The sequence below is a fragment of the Mus caroli genome, unplaced genomic scaffold (genome assembly GCF_978045245.1).
Source record: "Mus caroli unplaced genomic scaffold, Mus_caroli_1 scaffold_20, whole genome shotgun sequence".
Lineage (NCBI taxonomy): Eukaryota > Metazoa > Chordata > Mammalia > Rodentia > Muridae > Mus > Mus caroli.
The window spans coordinates 25,190-44,351 of record NW_028227275.1 but is presented as its reverse complement, the minus strand read 5'-3'; the positions used below and the strand labels follow the sequence as shown (position 1 = coordinate 44,351).

General features: G+C 37.4%; 1 protein-coding gene and 1 pseudogene across 2 annotated transcripts; both read right to left on the bottom strand.

Moving 5' to 3' along the window:
* Positions 1-6,319: 6,319 nt before the first annotated feature.
* Positions 6,320-8,597, bottom strand: LOC110287675 (uncharacterized). Its single transcript, XM_085834225.1, is given in 5 exon segments — positions 6,320-6,593; positions 6,595-7,129; positions 7,214-7,312; positions 7,733-7,822; positions 7,985-8,597. Coding segments are annotated over 5 exon segments (1,611 nt in total).
* Positions 8,598-9,078: 481 nt separating this feature from the next.
* LOC110287674 (zinc finger protein 431-like) lies at positions 9,079-13,561 on the bottom strand (annotated as a pseudogene). Its single transcript, XR_015046206.1, has 4 exons — positions 13,547-13,561; positions 9,926-10,052; positions 9,686-9,746; positions 9,079-9,166 (listed from the first exon to the last, which is right to left on the bottom strand). The product of XR_015046206.1 is annotated as a zinc finger protein 431-like (transcript).
* Positions 13,562-19,162: the final 5,601 nt, after the last annotated feature.

The window sequence follows — 19,162 nt, the reverse complement described above, 5'->3', positions numbered from 1 at the left end:
TTTCTCCTCCTCAGTCCCAGAATTTTTCATTCCATCCCCCATCCCCTTTGCCTCTGAAAGGGTATTCCCACATTTACCCCCCACCCACCAACCCATACCTCCCATCTCACCCTCCCCAGCATTCCTTTTACCTGGGCATCAAGGCTTTACAGGATTTTCACATTGTCTCTTACTGATGCCACAGAAGACAGTCCTCTGCTACATATGTGCTGGGGGACACAGACCAGCCCATCTATGCTCTTTTGTTGGTGGAAAAGTATTTGGTAGCTCTGAGATGTCTGGATTAGTTGATACTGTTGTTAATCCTATGAGTTTGCCATCCACTTCTTCTCCTCCAATCATTCCCCTAACTCTTTCAAAGTTGTCTGTAACCTCAGTCCACTGGTTGCTGATAAGTATCTTCATCTGTCTTAGTCAGCTGCTGGTAGAGCCTCTCAGAAGACAGCCAAAATAGGCTCCTGTCTGCAAGCACAACATGACTTCATTAATAGTGTCAAGAATTGGTGGTTGTGAATAAGATGGATCCCAAGTTGGGTAGGTCCTTCATTGTTAAAATTACAGGTCTGAAGTAGGAACAGAGAATGTATTGGTGGGAATCATCACAACATAGGAATAAAATATTGACAGCATTAGAAAGATGGAGAACCACTGCTCTAAAATGAGAACTTGTTGAGGTGTGTTTGGTGTCAGGTTTGAACATGCTACACTCTACAACCAATTAATGATACTCTGCACCTGTAAGAGAGGTTAATTCTCCTCTTCCACTGTCCTTGTTAGTAGTCTTTTGCTTGTTATAGGGATGAACATGAAGCCCCATAAAATTTGTGCCCTTTCACCTTCATAAGTACATTGAAATTGCATGGATTTTTTTTTGGTTTATGCTATAATTTTCTAGGGGAACTGTTTTACAGTAGATGACCTGGTATTCTTTTCATTGCATCCTCAGTGATGTTGCATGGGACAAAGATGTAGTAGCTGTGACACAGCTGTATTTGGGTGTTGGTAGCTATACCTATCCTGATGCAGCAACGCTTGTACTATCTCCTGACTGGGCAACCTTGTTTGTCCTCAGTGGGAGAGGATATGTGTAGCCTTACAGAGTGATAAGATACCCAGAGGGTACTCTGCTCTCTCATAGAATAAGGGGTGAAGTGGGGAATGGAATATATGAGAGTAGAACTCCAAGAAGTGGCAGTGTATTGGATGTAAAGTAAATTAATGAATGAATAAATGAATGAAAAAAAACAAACAAACCACCTCTTCAGTCTTGAGTAGAGAATCTTTAAAAATATTTCACTTAAAAGAAGTATATGGTTATAAATACTGGGAAATAAATCTAGGAACACACAGTCAGGATTTATCCTCATTTTTGTGCCATGGTCTAATAATCCAACTACATAGCATCAAAAAATCTAATTATATTTCTCCTAAGTTCCTCTTTTAAGGTAACTTAAAGTATATAGTACTGCCAGGACTACAATGGTGAAAAGAGTAGCTCAAATCCTACAGTTCAGAATATTTGTACAAGTCATGTTTTTTATAATTGATTGATTGATAGATTTATTAATGTTTATTCATATAAATGGTTAGGCTCATAGATGTACATGGAAAACAGGTATTCCTGATGCGATTGATGAGGGTGTCAGATAGCATAGAAGAGTGAATCTCCATCTCTCAGCATCATGTGAATGTTTGTAGTTCTTCACTTAGCTGTGTGAATATGTGAAAATGTCCCCTTCCCTAATGGCATGCCAACTGATAATGTCATTTTGTAGATCTTACTTAGGTGACCCACCTATTAAGTTATCACAGGTGCAGCTCCACTATTACATAGAAGGCATTTTCTCTCAGCAGGCAGCTTAGCCCTCCAGATTTCACCATCTTCTAGTCCCTTTACATGTTCCCTGAGCTGTGGGTGTAGGGGTCATGTTGTGTATATATCACATGGGCTTGGACACCCTCAGTTAGTTGTCCTTACATGTTAACAAGTTGAGATTGTCTGCAATGCTACAAGTCTATTACACATAATCCATATTGTGAGTAAACAGGACTATGCTTATTTATGGATATAAGGATAGGCATTGAGATTAGAAAAAAGGAAGAAAATGCCTTACAGCTGAACATTATGCAAATATTTTCACAATTAAATTCTTTCAGGTAACTCTATCAAATTTTGGAATGAAACAAGCAAACAAATCTAGTAAGCACACATGATTGAATTTAAAAAAATGGGGAATTGTCTTTCATTTTCTTGGTAGTAGTGTTAATTCTACTTTGAAGATCTGCTAGAACTCTATGCTGAGAAGTTCTGGCTCAGTGCTTTTATGTTTGATTATTTATTTGTTTTGGTTTTTGTTTTGTTTTAGAGTGGGATTTTAAAATAATTTCCATGTCATTCTCTGTTACATGGCTATGTAAATTATTTTCTTAGTGTTAATATGAGTTAAGATACACACACCAAACACACACACACACACACACACACACACCTTCTTATTTCTTATACATTTCCAATTTAGTGTACTTCAGATTATTAAAATTATAAACCATAAGACTTTCAATCTCTTGTGTCTATTTTAATGTTGTTCTTTGCAAGTATAATTTTACTGAATTGGATCTACTCTGTTTGGGAGGAGACGCTTTAAACTTATTGATCATTTCAAAGGAATAATTATTTGTTTTATTTCCAGTTCATTAATTCATACCTGAATTTGCTTAAATATTTCTATCTAATTTTATTTGTTGTTGTATATTCTTTTTTCTTTGTTTTTCTTTTCCAAGAACTCAAAGGGAACCATAAATCATTCTCATAATCTCTCTCTCGCTCTCTCTCTCTGTTTCTCTTGAAAACATTTCTCACTTAACCGTGTTCATTGTGTCCCATACATTTTGTTATGTTGTTTTGACTTTTCATTATATTTTAAGTTTTCTTCTTGTTTGCATCTTTCAGGTGATTATTATGCTGTAGTATGTTGTCTAGCTTCCATGAACTTGTACACTTTATTTTCCATGTCAAGTTTATTAATTCTTTGAGGATTTCACATAGTGTATTTGAAAGAATATTCACCCTCTTTCCTGAATAGTTTCTGGATCCACTCCAACTGCACAACAGTGAGTTTCAAGTTATTTTTTTAATCAATCAGTCTAACAGTTTTTACCCATGAACTAAATTAAATGTGCCTATGAATATGACTAAGATATTGATAGTCAGGCAGGGATTTAGTACCTTTGGTGAGAACATACTTTCAATTGGAAGAGGAGAAAGGAAACCCGTGGAGTTCATTCCACAGAAACACACATATAAAAATGGTCTAGATTTAGATGATCAACACTGCAGGGAGGTTAACATCCATCACTTGAAGGCAACAATCACATTATTGATATGAAAATCATTTATGAAACACAGCTTCCTGTAATTTTCTCCAGCATCTCTCATGATGTTTGTAGGAAGGTTATAATACTAACCACATGAAACAAATATTCTAGACAGCCAGCGCTAAATATTTTGAACACCACTGATATAGTAAATCAGCTGTAGATTCATGATTGATTTTCAGGGACCTAAATATGACTGATTTCAGGGACTGAAATCTAATTCCCAAACCACTACCATTAACTCTTGCCCTAAGAATTTATTAACAATTGTTCTCTCCTTAAATCTATAATAATTTTATGACAGATCACATTAAATCTTGACATTTAATCTTCTAAATTTTCCAAATCATTCCCACCTCTCTAGTCACCCAGCTTTATGCTCTCTGAAAGAAGCAAACATGAATCAAAAAACAAACAACAGCTAACTGAACAGAAAAATGGGAGTCAAGATAAACAAATGAAAACCAATAATACAGAAGGAACATTGCCAAATTCATTCCATGAGGACACAGTCACCCTGATAAGAAAAAGAATTTCAGATCAAATTTCTCTTGTGAACATTGATGCAAAAATATTAAAAAAAAAATTTACAAACTGAACCCAAGTACACATCTAAACCATTATCCACCATGATCAAGAGGACAACAGATAGTTCAATCTACTCATTAATCATGTGCTGAACAATTCTAATGTGTTTGAAAATATAAAAAAAATATTTGTTTTTGACATAGATCAATGAGGTTTGTATAGTATAAGCACATATAGGATTAAGCTTGGGAAATACTGTTAGTATCTTTGTCAGTGCAAAGACATTTATGCAATGGTCAAAAGACAGTCTCCAGTGTCATTCTTACACTTTACCATATTTTAGCCATCATGATGGATTGTTCTCATTGCATGTGACATGCTAGTTGGCCACAAGATACTAGCTATTGGCCTGATTCCTCACAAATCCCCTAGACACATGTGATCATAGATGTACACGCAGCATTCATGTTTCTGAGGTCCTTAGGAAATAGCTGACTTTAATGTCCCTAAACATACATATTTCTTTGGAAATAATTTAGATGATAATTCTTATCATCTGAACGCTTTAAGGATCAAGTTTCACTCTAGGAAGATATAGAATATTCATGTTTTCAGTGGGACTTGTATTTAGGATCACAGAAGAGCATGCTTACACATATGCTTAAGTAATAGGACATGGAAAAATATCTAAGAGAGAAAGCAGTTTTGACTCTGATTCTTTTACCCAAAATTTTTCTGTAAAATGCATTCTTTGCAGGCATTGTAAAGTTATCTATATATGCAGTTTAAGTAAAAAATCTGTTATTTTGGAGAAAAATTACTCATTAAACAGTTTAAATTCATTAAATTAAAAACTAAGTGTGTTTACATCATCACTTGCTTTGAATGGCCCTACAGTGTTTTAGTGAACAAAGAGGGAGAAGATGATCAATCTTAAGAATTTCTCCCCAAGAGAGCATTCACCTTGTCATTTGAAATCTCATTCTCACTGCAAGGGGAACAGTCAAAACAGCAAGCTCTTACTTTCTCCAGATGTAATATTTTGGTATCCAAGAGTGCAAGTGACTATTCATGTAGGGATCTGTAGATAATGAAGTCAGTGTTGGTAACTAATAGAGAATTCGCTATTTTCATTTATCTTTAATAGTTATAGCTCTTATCCTGTTCAGGGACTTAAGCATTTCTATAGACCTACAATAAGAATCAGGTCACAATTCTTTTTTTTAATTTATTTTTTTTTTCAAATTTTTTATTAGATATTTTCTTCATTTACATTTCAAATGCTATCCGGAAAGTCCCCTATACCCTCCCCTGAGCCTGCTCCCCTACCCACCCACTCCCACTTCTTGGCCCTGGCATTCCCCTGTACTGGGGCATATAAAGTTTGCAAGACCAAGGGACCTGCCTCTGTTCCCAATGATGGCTGACTAGGCCATCTTCTGCTATATATGCAGCTAGAGGCACGAACTCTGGGGGTACTGTTTAGTTCATATTGTTGTTCCACCTATACGGTTGCAGACCCCTTCAGCTCCTTGGGTACCTTCTCTAGCTCCTCCAATGAGGGCCCTGTATTCCATCTTATAGATGACTATGAGCATCCACTTCTTTATTTGCCAGGCACTGGCATAGTCTCACAAGAGACAGTTATATCAGGGTCCTTTCAGCAAAATCTTGCTGGCTTATGCAATAATAATAGTGTCTGGGTTTAGTGGCTGATTATGGGATGGATCCCGGGTGGGGCAGTCTCTGGATGGTCAATCTTTTTGTCTCAGCTCCAAACTTTGTCTCTGTAACTCCTTACATGGGTATTTTGTTCCCCATTCTTGGAGAGATGAAGTATCCACACTTTGGTCTTCCTTCTTGAATTACATGTGTTTTGCAAATTGTATCTTGTATCTTGGGTATTCTAAGTTTCTGGGCTAATATCCACTTATCAGTGAGTGCATATCATGTGAGTTCTTTTGTGATTGGGTTACTTCACTCAGGATGATGCCATCCATTTGCCTAAGAATCTCATAAATTCATTGTTTTTAATAGCTGAGTGGTACTCCATTGTGTAAATGTACCACATTTTCTGTATCCATTACTCTGTTGAGGGACATCTGGGTTCTTCCTGGCTTCTATTATAAAAAAAGGCTGCTATGAACCTAGTGGAGCATGTGTCCTTATTACCAGTTGGAACATCTTCTGGGTATATGCCCAAGAGTGGTATTGCTGGATCTTCCAGTAGTACTATGTCCAATTTTCTAAGGAACCCCCAAACTGATTTCCAGAGTGGTTGTACAAGCTTGCAATCCCACCAGCAATGGAGGAGTGTTCCTCTTTCTCCACATCCTCACCAGCATAAACCCCTAACCCTAACTCTAACCCTGAAATGTAAATAAAGAAAATATCTTTTTAAAAAAGAACTCAAAGATTAAGAGGGTATGCATTGATTGCATTCATAACGTTTCACTCTAGTATGTATTCTTTCATGTCTTCGAAGAGCATCATGACGTACAAAGGCTTTACCACACTGATTACATTTGTAAGGTTTCTCTCCAGTATGAATTCTTTGATGTATTAAGAGGACACTGTTCTGAGCAAAGGCTTTACCACATTGATTACATTTGTAAGGTTTCTCTCCAGTATGCATTCTTTCATGTGTTCGAAGAGCATCATGACGTACAAAGGCTTTACCACATTGATTTGTAAGATTTCTCTCCAGTATGAATTCTTTGATGTATTAAGAGGTCACTGTTCTGAGCAAAGGCTTTACCACATTGATTACATTTGTAAGGTTTCTCTCCAGTATGTATTCTTTTATGTACCCGGAAAGAATTTTGATCTGCAAAGGCTTTACCACATTGATTACATTCATAGGGCTTCTCTCCAGTATGAATTCTTTTATGTACTTTAAAATACCTTTGATCTGCAAAGGCTTTACCACATTGATCACATTTGTAAGCTTTCTCTCCAGTATGTATTGTTTTATGTACTTGCAGAGTACGAATATCTCCAAAGGCTTTACCACATAGATCACATTTGTAAGGTTTCTCTCCAGTATGTGTTATGAAATGCCTTTTGAGATTACATTCTTGAGCAAAGGCTTTACCACATTGATTACATTTATAGGGCTTCTCTCCAGTATGAATTCTTTTATGTACTTTAAGATAACTTTGATCTGCAAAGGCTTTGCCACATTGATCACATTCATGGAGTTTCTCTCCAGTATGTATTCTTTTATGTACTTGTAGAGTACTATGATATGCAAAGACTTTACCACATTGATCACATTTGTAAGGTTTCTCTCTAGTATGTGTTATTAAATGCCTTTTGAGAACATGTTTTTGGGCAAAGGCTTTATCACATTGATTACATTTGAAAGGTTTCTCTCCAGTATGAGTTCTTTGATGGCTTTGAAGGTGACCTTGACAGGCAAAGGATTTACCACACTGCTTACATTCATGGAGTTTCTCTCCAGTATGTATTCTTTTATGTACTTGGAGAGTACTATGATATACAAAGGCTTTATCACATTGATTACATTTGTAAGCTTTCTCTCCAGTATGTGTTATGAAATGCCTTTTGAGATTACGTTCTAGAGCAAAGGTTTTACAACATTGATTACATTTGTAAGGTTTCTCTCCAGTATGTATTCTTTTATGTACTTTAAAATACCTTTGATCTGCAAAGGCTTTGCCACATTGATCACATTTGTAAGCTTTCTCTCCAGTATGTATTGTTTTATGTACTTGCAGAGTATGAATATCTCTAAAGGCTTTACCACATAGATCACATTTGTGAGGTTTCTCTCCAGTATGTGTTATGAAATGCCTTTTGAGATTACATTCTTGAGCAAAGGCTTTACCACATTGATTACATTTATAGGGCTTCTCTCCAGTATGAATTCTTTTATGTACTTTAAGATAACTTTGATCTGCAAAGGCTTTGCCACATTGATCACATTCATGGAGTTTCTCTCCAGTATGTATTCTTTTATGTACTTGTAGAGTACTATGATATGCAAAGACTTTACCACATTGATCACCTTTGTAAGGTTTCTCTCTAGTATGTGTTATTAAATGCCTTTTGAGTTCACGTTTTTGGGCAAAGGCTTTATCACATTGATTACATTTGAAAGGTTTCTCTCCAGTATGAGTTCTTTGATGGCTTTGAAGGTGACCTTGACAGGCAAAGGATTTACCACACTGCTTACATTCATGGAGTTTCTCTCCAGTATGTATTCTTTTATGTACTTGGAGAGTACTATGATATACAAAGGCTTTACCACATTGATTACATTTGTAAGGTTTCTCTCCAGTATGTACTATTTTATGCATTTTAAGATGACCGTGTCCTCCAAAGGCTTTACCACATTGATCACATTTGTAAGGTTTCTCTCCAGTATGTGTTATTTTATGTATTTGGAGAATACTTTTTTGTGAATAGGCTTTATCACATTGATTGTATTTGTATTGTTTCTCTCCAGTATGTATTATTTTATGCATTTGGAGACTGCTGTGATGTACAAAGGCTTCACCATACTGAATGCCTTCATAGAGGTTCTCTCCATTATGAATTCTTTCATGCCTTGGAGGATAACTGTGATATGCAAAGGCTTTACCACACTGAGTATTTTCAGGGGTTTTCTCTCCATTACGACTTCTTTCATGCCTGCAAAGATAATTGGCACATGTAAAAGCTTTGCACATTCACTAAACCAGAGGAATATTTTTATCTGGAGGAATCAATTTTACAAGTTGGTCTAATTGTAAAGAGGAATCACATCTTAAGATTTTTATCACTTTGTTTACATTCATGGATTCCCCTTCATTATGGGTTGTTTGGCATACCTGTAATGAATTATGAGTGTTATTACATGGCTCACATTTATAGCATCCTTTTTATCTATGAGATTTTTCACAAAATTGAAGGGAAATGGAAGAGCTCAGACCTTTACCACACCGTGTACATTCATTAATTCCCTATACTGTTAAATACACTACATTTTCACACTACATTAGCAAAGTAGACCAGGACAGACATAAAAGAAGTTCCACAATCCTAGTACTCATAGGGATTACTTGCAGTGTGAGTTTATGAATATATTCCCACTGTAGTTGGAAAACCAACTGATTATAAACTTGTATCAAACTGAGAAAGTTTGCTCAAATGTGGACTACTACAGAGAGTTTAATTGTTCTGGGAGAGAGGGAATGTCCTGTTTCATTCAATATTGCTATGCTAACATGGATTGTATCCATTGTGATACAGGATATACCTATTAAAAAAAGAATAGCAAATGAAAGATTTCTACATAGCTTTCACACAGTTTGATTGTTTGTTCATATAGGACCTAGGGTTTCTCGTCAACAACATTCTTGACTCCCATAAACTGCCCCTCTCACTTAAACTTAGCAATGTTACTATATGAATAATCAGCTTTACTATGGAATATTTGCTTATTAGAAACATACACTTATCACCTAATATATATCTTTGGCAATATGTGAGTGGTATGAGACCAGATGGGCAGTTCTACAGAGTAGCTGGAATGTGGCTATGATTCAAATGGTAATATAAGTTAAGGCATTGTTTCCTTGTCTTATCTTTCAGAGAAAGGCCTTGAAAACACAAATCAGACACCTGACATTGAGGTACATGAATTTGTAAGAATTTAATAATAAATACACTTAAAGAAGTGCATTTTTCTTTACACTGTTGCTTTTCTTGAAAAGTTCCAAGATACATTAACATTTCTTCAGAGGCATATTCATAGCAACTTGCACATGAAAATTACCTTCCATGTCTCCTGGAACTTTTATAATGATCTTCAATATTACGGTCTTCCCACTTGTAGCCTAAAATATAGTACCAGAAAATTTAGCATATATTAGGCAAATTTAAGTTACTATCTTTATAAACCTGATTTATTTACCTTATTCTTCCCCATTCTCAATTGAAATTTCAGAAAAACATCAATAACAAAGAAATAGTTGTTTCCTGATTTTAAGAAGTAAAGGAAAATTCATAGTCTTACCTACAGCATTGAGGTTCCCATAGGTCTCCAACATCACATCTCTGTAGAGGCTCTTTTGTGAAGGATTCAGCAAAGCCCATTCTTCTCGAGTGAAGTTCACATGCACATCATCATAGGTCAGTTCATCCTAAAATATTCCATACATGTGTAAAAATGAAACCATGATACTAACATCACTGTAAATGTATGCTTCGTTGACAATATATTTGTATGATTCTGGTGCTTCCCCCACTTATTTCATGACGAAGAAGTTCTAATGTAATTATCAAATCATCTTAGAAGGAAACTGAATAATAAGGTTCACTTCTGTCATTTCTTTGCTCTTTGAATGGTAGCCTTGCAAGAGAAATGCTAATTAACAGAGGAGGTGAGTAGTATTGAGCACACATCAGAGAAATTTTATGAACAATTACTAACTACAAAAAATGATGGACAAACTGAGTATAGTAGTTCATGTCTTTAATGGCAGCACTCAGGAGGTAGAGGCAGGTATATCTCTGGTCTACCCAGGACAGCCAGAGGTATATATTAAGGCCCTGTCTCCCCTGTAATAAGCGAACAAGCAAACAAGAAGGAGAGAAAGGACTCAGAGGTTTTTACTAGAGTTCCTACAAAGAATGGCACATTCACTCCAATTCTCTATTCATCTTCTAGAATCCTGAAGTGTCCCAGTTTAAGCTGTAACAGTAGTGAGATCTTACTAAAAGGAGATGCATCTTTGAACAGATACAAATGGACAGATGAAAATGTTGATTCTACATTAGACAGGTACTGGCTCACCAATGAAGTGCTCTTGCTGGTCTTCCAAATAATTGGGCTCAATTGCCAGTACTTCTAAGGGGCTTCACACCTATCAATTACTCCATGATCAGGAATTCTGAACCCATCTTCTCACTACTATGGCTACCAGGCATACATGATGTGCATATTCATGCATACACTCAAATACTCATATTCATTTAAAAAATGAAAACAAACACAACAGGTAGGAAGAATGTTATGTACCTGCAAACCAGTGACTCAGAAAGCTCAGGCAGTAACGCTCAGGCAGTATTAATGTCATGAATACAGGCTATACTGAGAAACAGAATATTCTCTCTGCCAAATTTCAAAATTCACAACGTGGATGACTATCAACACAACAGCATATGCTGTACAAAAACCTACATTCTAGCCCATCAGCCAATCATATAAAAACAAACAAACAAACAAACAAACAAACAAAAAACAAAGAAAATGCAAGGCATGTGAAAGACTCAAAAACTCCCAAAGGGAGACACTCACTCAAGCCTCGGGACAGCCGCGCACCCAAGAAGACACTGAGACCGAACTTAAGATGTATAGAGAGTAAGATTTAATACAGCAACAACAAGAAAGCACATAAAAAGCACATATACCAGAGGCTCTGGGGCCGAACCCCATGCACCAAGCATGGTGCAGAGGAGATTCGGCACCCAGCCCAAATTTTCACAGGCTTTTATAAGAAAAGGGCAAGGGGGGAACAGGGTGGAGAAAGTACAAATTTACGTCACCAAGAGGTTCTGCCAAGGGATTTTCTAAGGTGCTTTACGTAACCAAGGGGTCGTGTCCTATATCTTGGCAATGTACTCGATCTATTGGAACATCTTGGGGTAGTACCAGGAGGCCCCTATCTCAAAAATGTTCCTGGCATAGTCTTTAGTTGGGAGGGGTTGGACTGAGTTCGTTCCAGGAGACCCTTATCTCAGAAATGCTCCTGGAACCGTTCTCATTTGGGAGGGGGTACCTTGGGGTAAAAAGTTCAGGAGTGTTCCGAGAACAGTCTCTGGATGGGAGGGGTAAGAGAGTTCAGGAACAGTTCAGGTGTTCAGTAATTTTCCTCTTTCACATGTTGGCCCACATCTAATCCCAGCACTCTATAGCCAGAGTCAGGTGGACTTTTAAGTTTGAGGGTGCATGTTCTACACACCTACTTTCAGGACAGCTGGGGCTACACAAAGAAACATTGTCCTGAAAGACAAAAACAACAAAATTTAAATTATAAAATATAAAATAGGCTTGCAAAATAGCTTAGCACTGAATAACAATTCCTTCAACTTCATCTTATGTGATTTACGGATAGTCTATAATGGTGAAGGCAAGACAACATAAGAAGGAAGCTGACTAATCAGGTCCAATCACAACACAGTAGACACGCACAAGCGCACGTGCACACGCACACACAAAGGAAATGGGTTGAGTCTATAGACATTCAAATTTCATCCCCAATAAGCAATCTAGAAAGTTTCCTCCTTCAAAAGATTGAGAAGACTGACTTGGCCAGAGCCAGGCTGACTGCATGACAGGCTGCAAACTGACAGTTTGGGAGACTAGGTCTAAGTTGCTGTTTCCTAGAACTGGAAAAGTCCAAACAAGTCAATTCTAGGAAAACCACCCTCACAGACAATCAGGAGCTTCCAGGAGCTGCACCTGCCACCAGGCCTGAGCCAAGCCTAAACCAAGAATACTTAGTCAGCATTGGTTATGGAAATTCCCCAAAATATCCCAGGACCTTAACCAATCCCAAAGACACCCATACACCTGGAAACTGAGCCAACCAATCAGAATAAACTTCACCTACTTCTTCCTGGAATTCCCCAAACTGTCTTTAAATTGAGCTTGCAAAGCTTATGTGTCTTCCTCCATCCTAGTGAATGGTAAACCCCTGCATGATAGAATTCTGCAGAATAAAACAATTTTGTATACTACTTGAGTTGGGGGGTTCTTCCTTAAGTGATTCTTGGACCCTAAAATTCTAAGCTCTCCCAAAGAAATCCACAAAAAGAAACAAGTGTTCAAAGACATCACTCTATCTGTGAGCTTTTTCACTCAAACAACTACATTCTGATCATGGTCATCCATGTTGAAAATGTACACAGTTTAACTTCAATGACCCTAACAGTCTGCAGCAGCCCATGCATTCTTCAAATGTAGCAAAGTCTCTTAGGACACTTTTTTTTTTCCCAAGATTTATTTATTTCATTCATGTAAGTACACTGTAGCTGTCTTCAGAAACGCCAGAAGAGGGCATCAGATCCCATTACAGATGGTCGTGAGCCACCATGTGGTTGCTGAGAATTGAACTCGGGACCTCTGAAAGAGTAAGCAGCCAGTTCTCTTAACCGTTGAGGCATCTCTCCATGCATTCTTCTGATATTCTTGATTGTTACATCTTGTAAAATCAAAAGTCAAGTTATTATATTACATACAAAAGCACAGAATGCCCCTTAGGTAAGGGGCATTCCAATAGAGAGGAATGTGTACATAGTGAGGGAAGAATGGACCAAGGCACGAAACCCAGCAGTACAAACACCACATCATATAACTATCTCAGACACAAGGGGCCTCAGTTTCAAAAGGCATAGATGGCCCTATCCATGAAACTTCTCATACATCTATCAGTGTATTTACTTGCACTCTTTACATGCAGCTCTCCATGGCAGGTGTCTCATAGCTTAGGTATCTCAACATCTTGTGGTCTCAAAATGCAACTCAGGCTTCATCCTCACAGGTTCATTCAATGCACTCTCTCAGTTTCCTCCCTCACTGGGGCTCTTACTCTGGCAAACAAAGATGGCTGGAACAGTGCTGAACAGAAACCACAAGGGAAGAATCCATGACCTTACATTTTACATCTTTCTTATTTCCAGAACTTGGGTGCTCCTTTTAAGTTTGGATTCTACGTTTGGATGGACTCTGCCATGCTTGGACCACAGTTGTAGCAGGTTTTCTATGAAGCTCCTTCCCGGAATTCCAGACTAGGAATCACTTAGCCTACCTACCCCTCCACCTCACCCCCGTTTCCATTCATTAAAGGCTTAGCAGGAGGGTGTGTTTTCCTTAGGACACCTTCCTGGCTTTCAATCCTGAATTCAGGCCTATCTCAGCATTTGGCTGCCATTTGAAACTACCCAATGTTGTTTTTCTCTACAAGCCACAGACTGCATTTATTTCTGCCCAACTTGTTGTTGTTGTTGTTTTCCTCATTGTAGTCCTGAGTGAATTACTGGAAATAATCATCCAACAGATTCAATATCTTTTAATTCTGCCTTTCTCAATTTGTAAGAGCATGGGAAGAATAAGAAAGATTTGGGGTCAAATTACCACACAAATCACCTCTAGTTAAATTTTTCATGCAGTCCATTTTCAACTAAAATCCTATGACCTCAACTGCATTACTTGCAATACTCCAATCTTCCAGATGGTACAACACCCAATTAAGTACAGCTTTCTATGCTGTTTGCCATCTCAAGTCCTGATATCTCCCACATTCCTCTAAAGGAGAACATGTGCAGTTCCTGTCCGCAACAAAATCACTTTATGTGCCTTTTCTTTTTCTTTTCTTAGTTCTGACTCACTACTCTGCTACTTTGATTGAATCCTCTAACAAAAGCATCTCAGGTAATGAACAGGTTCACTTGTTTGGTCCTGTCAGATCATACTCCATCATTTTGGGAGCTTAGGATAGAACCTCAAGCTTCAAGAAAATAAGGCAAAAACCATGGATGAACATTGTTTCCTGCCTGGCCCTCTTGCTTGGTCACTGTCTCATGCTCAGTTAGCTCTCTTATGTAGCCCAGGCCCACTAGCTTAGGGATCCTGCCACCCTCAGTGGAAGAGCCTTCCTTCCCACATCAAACATCACACAACACAATCTCTCACAGACACAGCATCCTGCCATTTTAATGAGGGCATTTTAATGAGAGATGACTGTAAGCTCCAAAATGTAGACAACTTAAGCTAATTAGGACACACAGACAATAATATATCAGAAAGGTTTAAAAAGCCAAATTTAATGTGTTAACCATATCAATCACTTAAGTTATCAAAACCCTAAAAATTGCTGATTGCATCAACAGGAAAACAGAGTTGCCAAAAATGAGGAGAGGCAAGCCTTCAGGATCAAGAAGAGGAACCTAAAACTGTTTCCCAACTATCAAAAACTCAAAAAACTGATAGTAAATTTTCAGAAGACAAAAATAGGTAAAGGTCTACTATTTTCCAGAGAAACAATATAATTAGATTATAGTGAATAACATCACACAATGTAGATAGCACCACAAATAGAGACCAAAAGACAGATAGATGTATATATAAGTCTTTTTAAAATGAAGTACAAGACTATAATAAAAAAAATTAAGAAATTACAGGCCAATACTCATCCTGTGTATTCTGTTTCTCCTCTTTGCCAATAAAACAAAATAGATTAAAAGTGGCAAAAACCTGGTCAATTGGACATAAAGGCTGTCTAAGGAATGGGAAGCATTTTTTTTACCCAAATTCACATATTATAGAGGCCTAATATACAAAATATATAACAACCTCAAGAAACTAGACTATCCAAAGCAAAAAGTTCAATTTATAATGTGGTATAGATGAAAACAGAGAATTCTCAACAGAGTCTCAAATACCTAATGAGAAATACCTAATGAAATCATCGCCATCTTAGCCATGAGGGGAATACAAATCAAAATTACTTTGAGCATCTATCTTGTACATGTCAGAAGGGTTGAGATCAATAATACAAGTGACAGCTCATGCTGGCAAGAATGTGGAGAAAGGGGAACAAACCCCAACTCCTTGTGGGTACAAACTAATACCATCTCTATAGAGATCAGTATTTCCTCAGAATCGTGGGATACAAACTAATACCATCACTATAGAGATCAGTATTTCCTCAGAATCGTGGTTCCTCAGAACACTGAGAATCCATCTACCCAAAACCCAGCTATACTGCTCTTGGGAATCTATCCAAAAGGTGCTCCTCCCTACCTCAGGGACATTTGCTCAACTAGGTTCATAGCACATTTATTCATCCTAGCCAGAAACTGGAAACAACTAAGAGGTACCTCAACTGTAGAATGGATAAACAAAAAATGGGGTCCATTTATACAATGAAGTATCACTCAACTGTTTAAAACAAACACCCAACATCATGAATTTACAGCCAAGTGAATGCAACTTAAAACAAACAAACAAAATACTTTGGAATCAGCTTTCCTGTTAGGAGTCTTCTTTAGATTGTTTTGAATTTATGCTGCAAATTAAACCTACCCAACATCCCTTTTATTTTTTAAAACCTCCCTATAATGGTGTTTTTTACAGTTGTAAGTATGTGAAACTGAAAATGATGTGAAATAATGTACAAAGCTATAGAAAGAGGACTTTAGCATAGACTTTAGGGACACAGAATATATTGTTAAGGTTACATAAATGATATCTCACTAAGTATAACTTAATTGAGAAAACAAAAAGAGTGAAAATAAGACATTGCCCAGAATAGAATAATGAATATGAATGTGATACAGGGTTGTGTATTAGGAATAAACTCTGAAAGCAGTAGGTTGGGATTTTTCATAGATGTCAACTAAAATTAGTTAAGACCATGTTGTGTTATAGTTGATATAAAATTTTACATAGTTAATGTATGTATTTTGATACATTTGCACATAATACCTACTCCCAAGCAACCCCATTCTACTGAGTTCTCATAAAAATGACAGAATTGCCATGGATCCCAGCAGTCTTCTCAGTATAGTTTCCATGCACTTGAAATTAGTTTAAAGAAGAACCAGGGGGCTGGTGAGATGGCTCAGTGGGTAAGAGCACCTGACTGCTCTTCCGAAGGTCCAGAGTTCAAATCCCAGCAACCACATGGTGGCTCACAATCATCTGTAACGAAATCTGATACCATCCGATACTCTCTTCTGGAGTGTCTGAAGACAGCTACAGTATACTTACATATAATAATAAATAAATCAAAAAAAAAAAAAGAAGAAGAACCAGAATTCTCATGTTCATTACAGTTGTATTATGGTAGCCTAATTACCTCAGTGCTCATTTGTTGAGGACAAGCTGGGTGCCTTAAGGTAACATTGTGCTAAAGGAATGAAGACAATAGCAAAAGTTAAAGGATTAAGTTCTTGTAAAGACTCTCATAGTCAGTGCTGTATTGGTCATAAAAACGGCATATAATTGCAGCTTAAGCGTTGTTGACCCATTTCTTTTTTCCATATAATTTTAATCTTTTGTGCACTCTTATTGTCAGATGGATATGAGGACTTGAACCATCTTGTCTATCTGCAGGTAGTAGTGGAAAATGAAAGGTGACCATTCAGCTCAGTCAATCAACAGGATCTCAAGGGAGGGAGGGAGGATTGAAAAGAAGACAATTAGACAACACTATAACATGACTCCAGTCAGTGCTGAGGTTGAAGCAGGTCTATCTTTCTCAAGCCTGCTTTTATACCATTTTAAGTACATGCCAATAATAAGGTCAGTTCTAGGTCAAGGAATACACAAGCTAATAAACAAAGTCCAGGAATCATACTTTTAAGGGGCTTATCTGCACGACCAAGATAAAAGGAATGCCACACATTCCTTGGCTGAGATTACCTGGAGCTTTGTATTAGCCCAAATGTAACTATTCTATTCTGAGCCTACTTCCATGTCCTTGTTCAATGTCCAATTCCTGCCAACTCCCTACCGAATGGCAGAAAGCACAGAATCTAGCTGAAGCAATCTCCTTCAAAGGGTTTTACTAATGTTTAGTTAGCACATTATATGGAGAAGAGAAATGAACTATCAAGCTTTCTGTAGCAAGAGGTGTTATCGATGGGAAGCAAATGTGGTATTATAGTATACTGTAAAAAGCAGAAAGTGGCTTTATTTGGATGGCATGAAAGTTTTCTGCCTGAGTCATACTGCATGAAAAAGTAAAACTGAATTTAAGAAACAGACTGTTTTGTTTGAATTTAAATACTGATGATAAATTACAATTGGACACACATGTAATAGCCTTAAATAACCGATTCATCTCTATTTTCTCTGAATTAAGTAAGCTAGATGGTAATACTTTCATTTTTGCTTTGGAGAATGTGTTTCAACATTTAACATTTTTATACCTTGGTGCATTTATTCTTAATGTATAATATAGTTAATGCAGCAAATTTGTACAATATCACATATTTATTTTATTAAAAAGTTATTTGGACATTGGCTTTTCTTGACAACAATCAAGAGTTTCATTTTGGAATGAAATAAGAAACATTGTGATTCCACATTTCAAACTAGTGAAAACTAAAACAAGAAAATGACTGCTTTTGTTTCCTACGTAATATATATTTCACATTGCTGAGAGCAAAACTTCTGATTTCACAGACATAGACTGGGCCCAAGATGAGCTTATCATGAACTCCTGTGTTGCAGGGTATTTGATCACATTGTTAACCCAGAGACTATCCAGTTTACTTGGGGGTGGGGGGTGGGATGGGGTAGAGAAGCTGTTTCTATTTGTGGTGTGGCTCAGCCCTTAGTACACATGTTTGCTGCCAAGCGATGAAAATAAAGTTATTTTTAGAAGGAAGCACTCATGTTTGAAAGCAATGTCTAATTGAGTGGCTGACAAAATGATGAACTAGAGAAAGAAAGATCTGACAAAATAGGATATGCCCAACTCTCAAGAGAAGAGAAAGGGAAGAGAGGCAACATAAGAGGAAGCAGCTGAGAGGGTGAGAAGAGGAGGCAGTTTTACCTGGAGAGTTTAACAGAGACAGGCTAAAGAGAAAACAAGCTAGAGACAGGTGAAGAAAGAATGAGCCAGAGAACGAGACTGTGCCAGAAGATGAGAGCAGATTGCTAGAGTTCATTTGAGGTCAAGCACAGCAATTCTGTCAGAAGTGAAAGAAGCCAGTTTGAATCAGTTAGCATGAAGAGGAGTTTGAGTCAGAACAACTGAGTTGACCAGCCAGCCAAAGTTCAGAAAGAAAAAAAAAAGGGTGATTTTATTCAGCAGTTAAGTCTCAGATGCCCAAAATATTCTAGACCTAGATAAAACTGTACAGAGGTTAGAAGCTTTCAGGACTAGGTCTAGATGATCAGGAGGAATTGAGGCTCCGAGATGATATTTTTACACTCCTTTGTGATGGTCACTATCTACAAAAACAGAACAAAAGCTGTATCTGTCACAATCCTACTGTAAGGATCTCCAAGGGACCACCTTAGCCAACAGCTCAGCCAAATATAACCCATTTCCAACACTGAAGCCCTGGCTGACTTCAAAGGATGTTCAGTTCAGACTTCATATTCTCCATTACTTGGAGTCTTCATTAGGGCCACCCTATAGCATCCAGGAAGTTGCTGTTGTACTGGGTTTTTACAGTAACCCCCAAATGACCCCATTCCAGCTGTTTCTCCCCATATTGTGCTTTACCCCTGCAT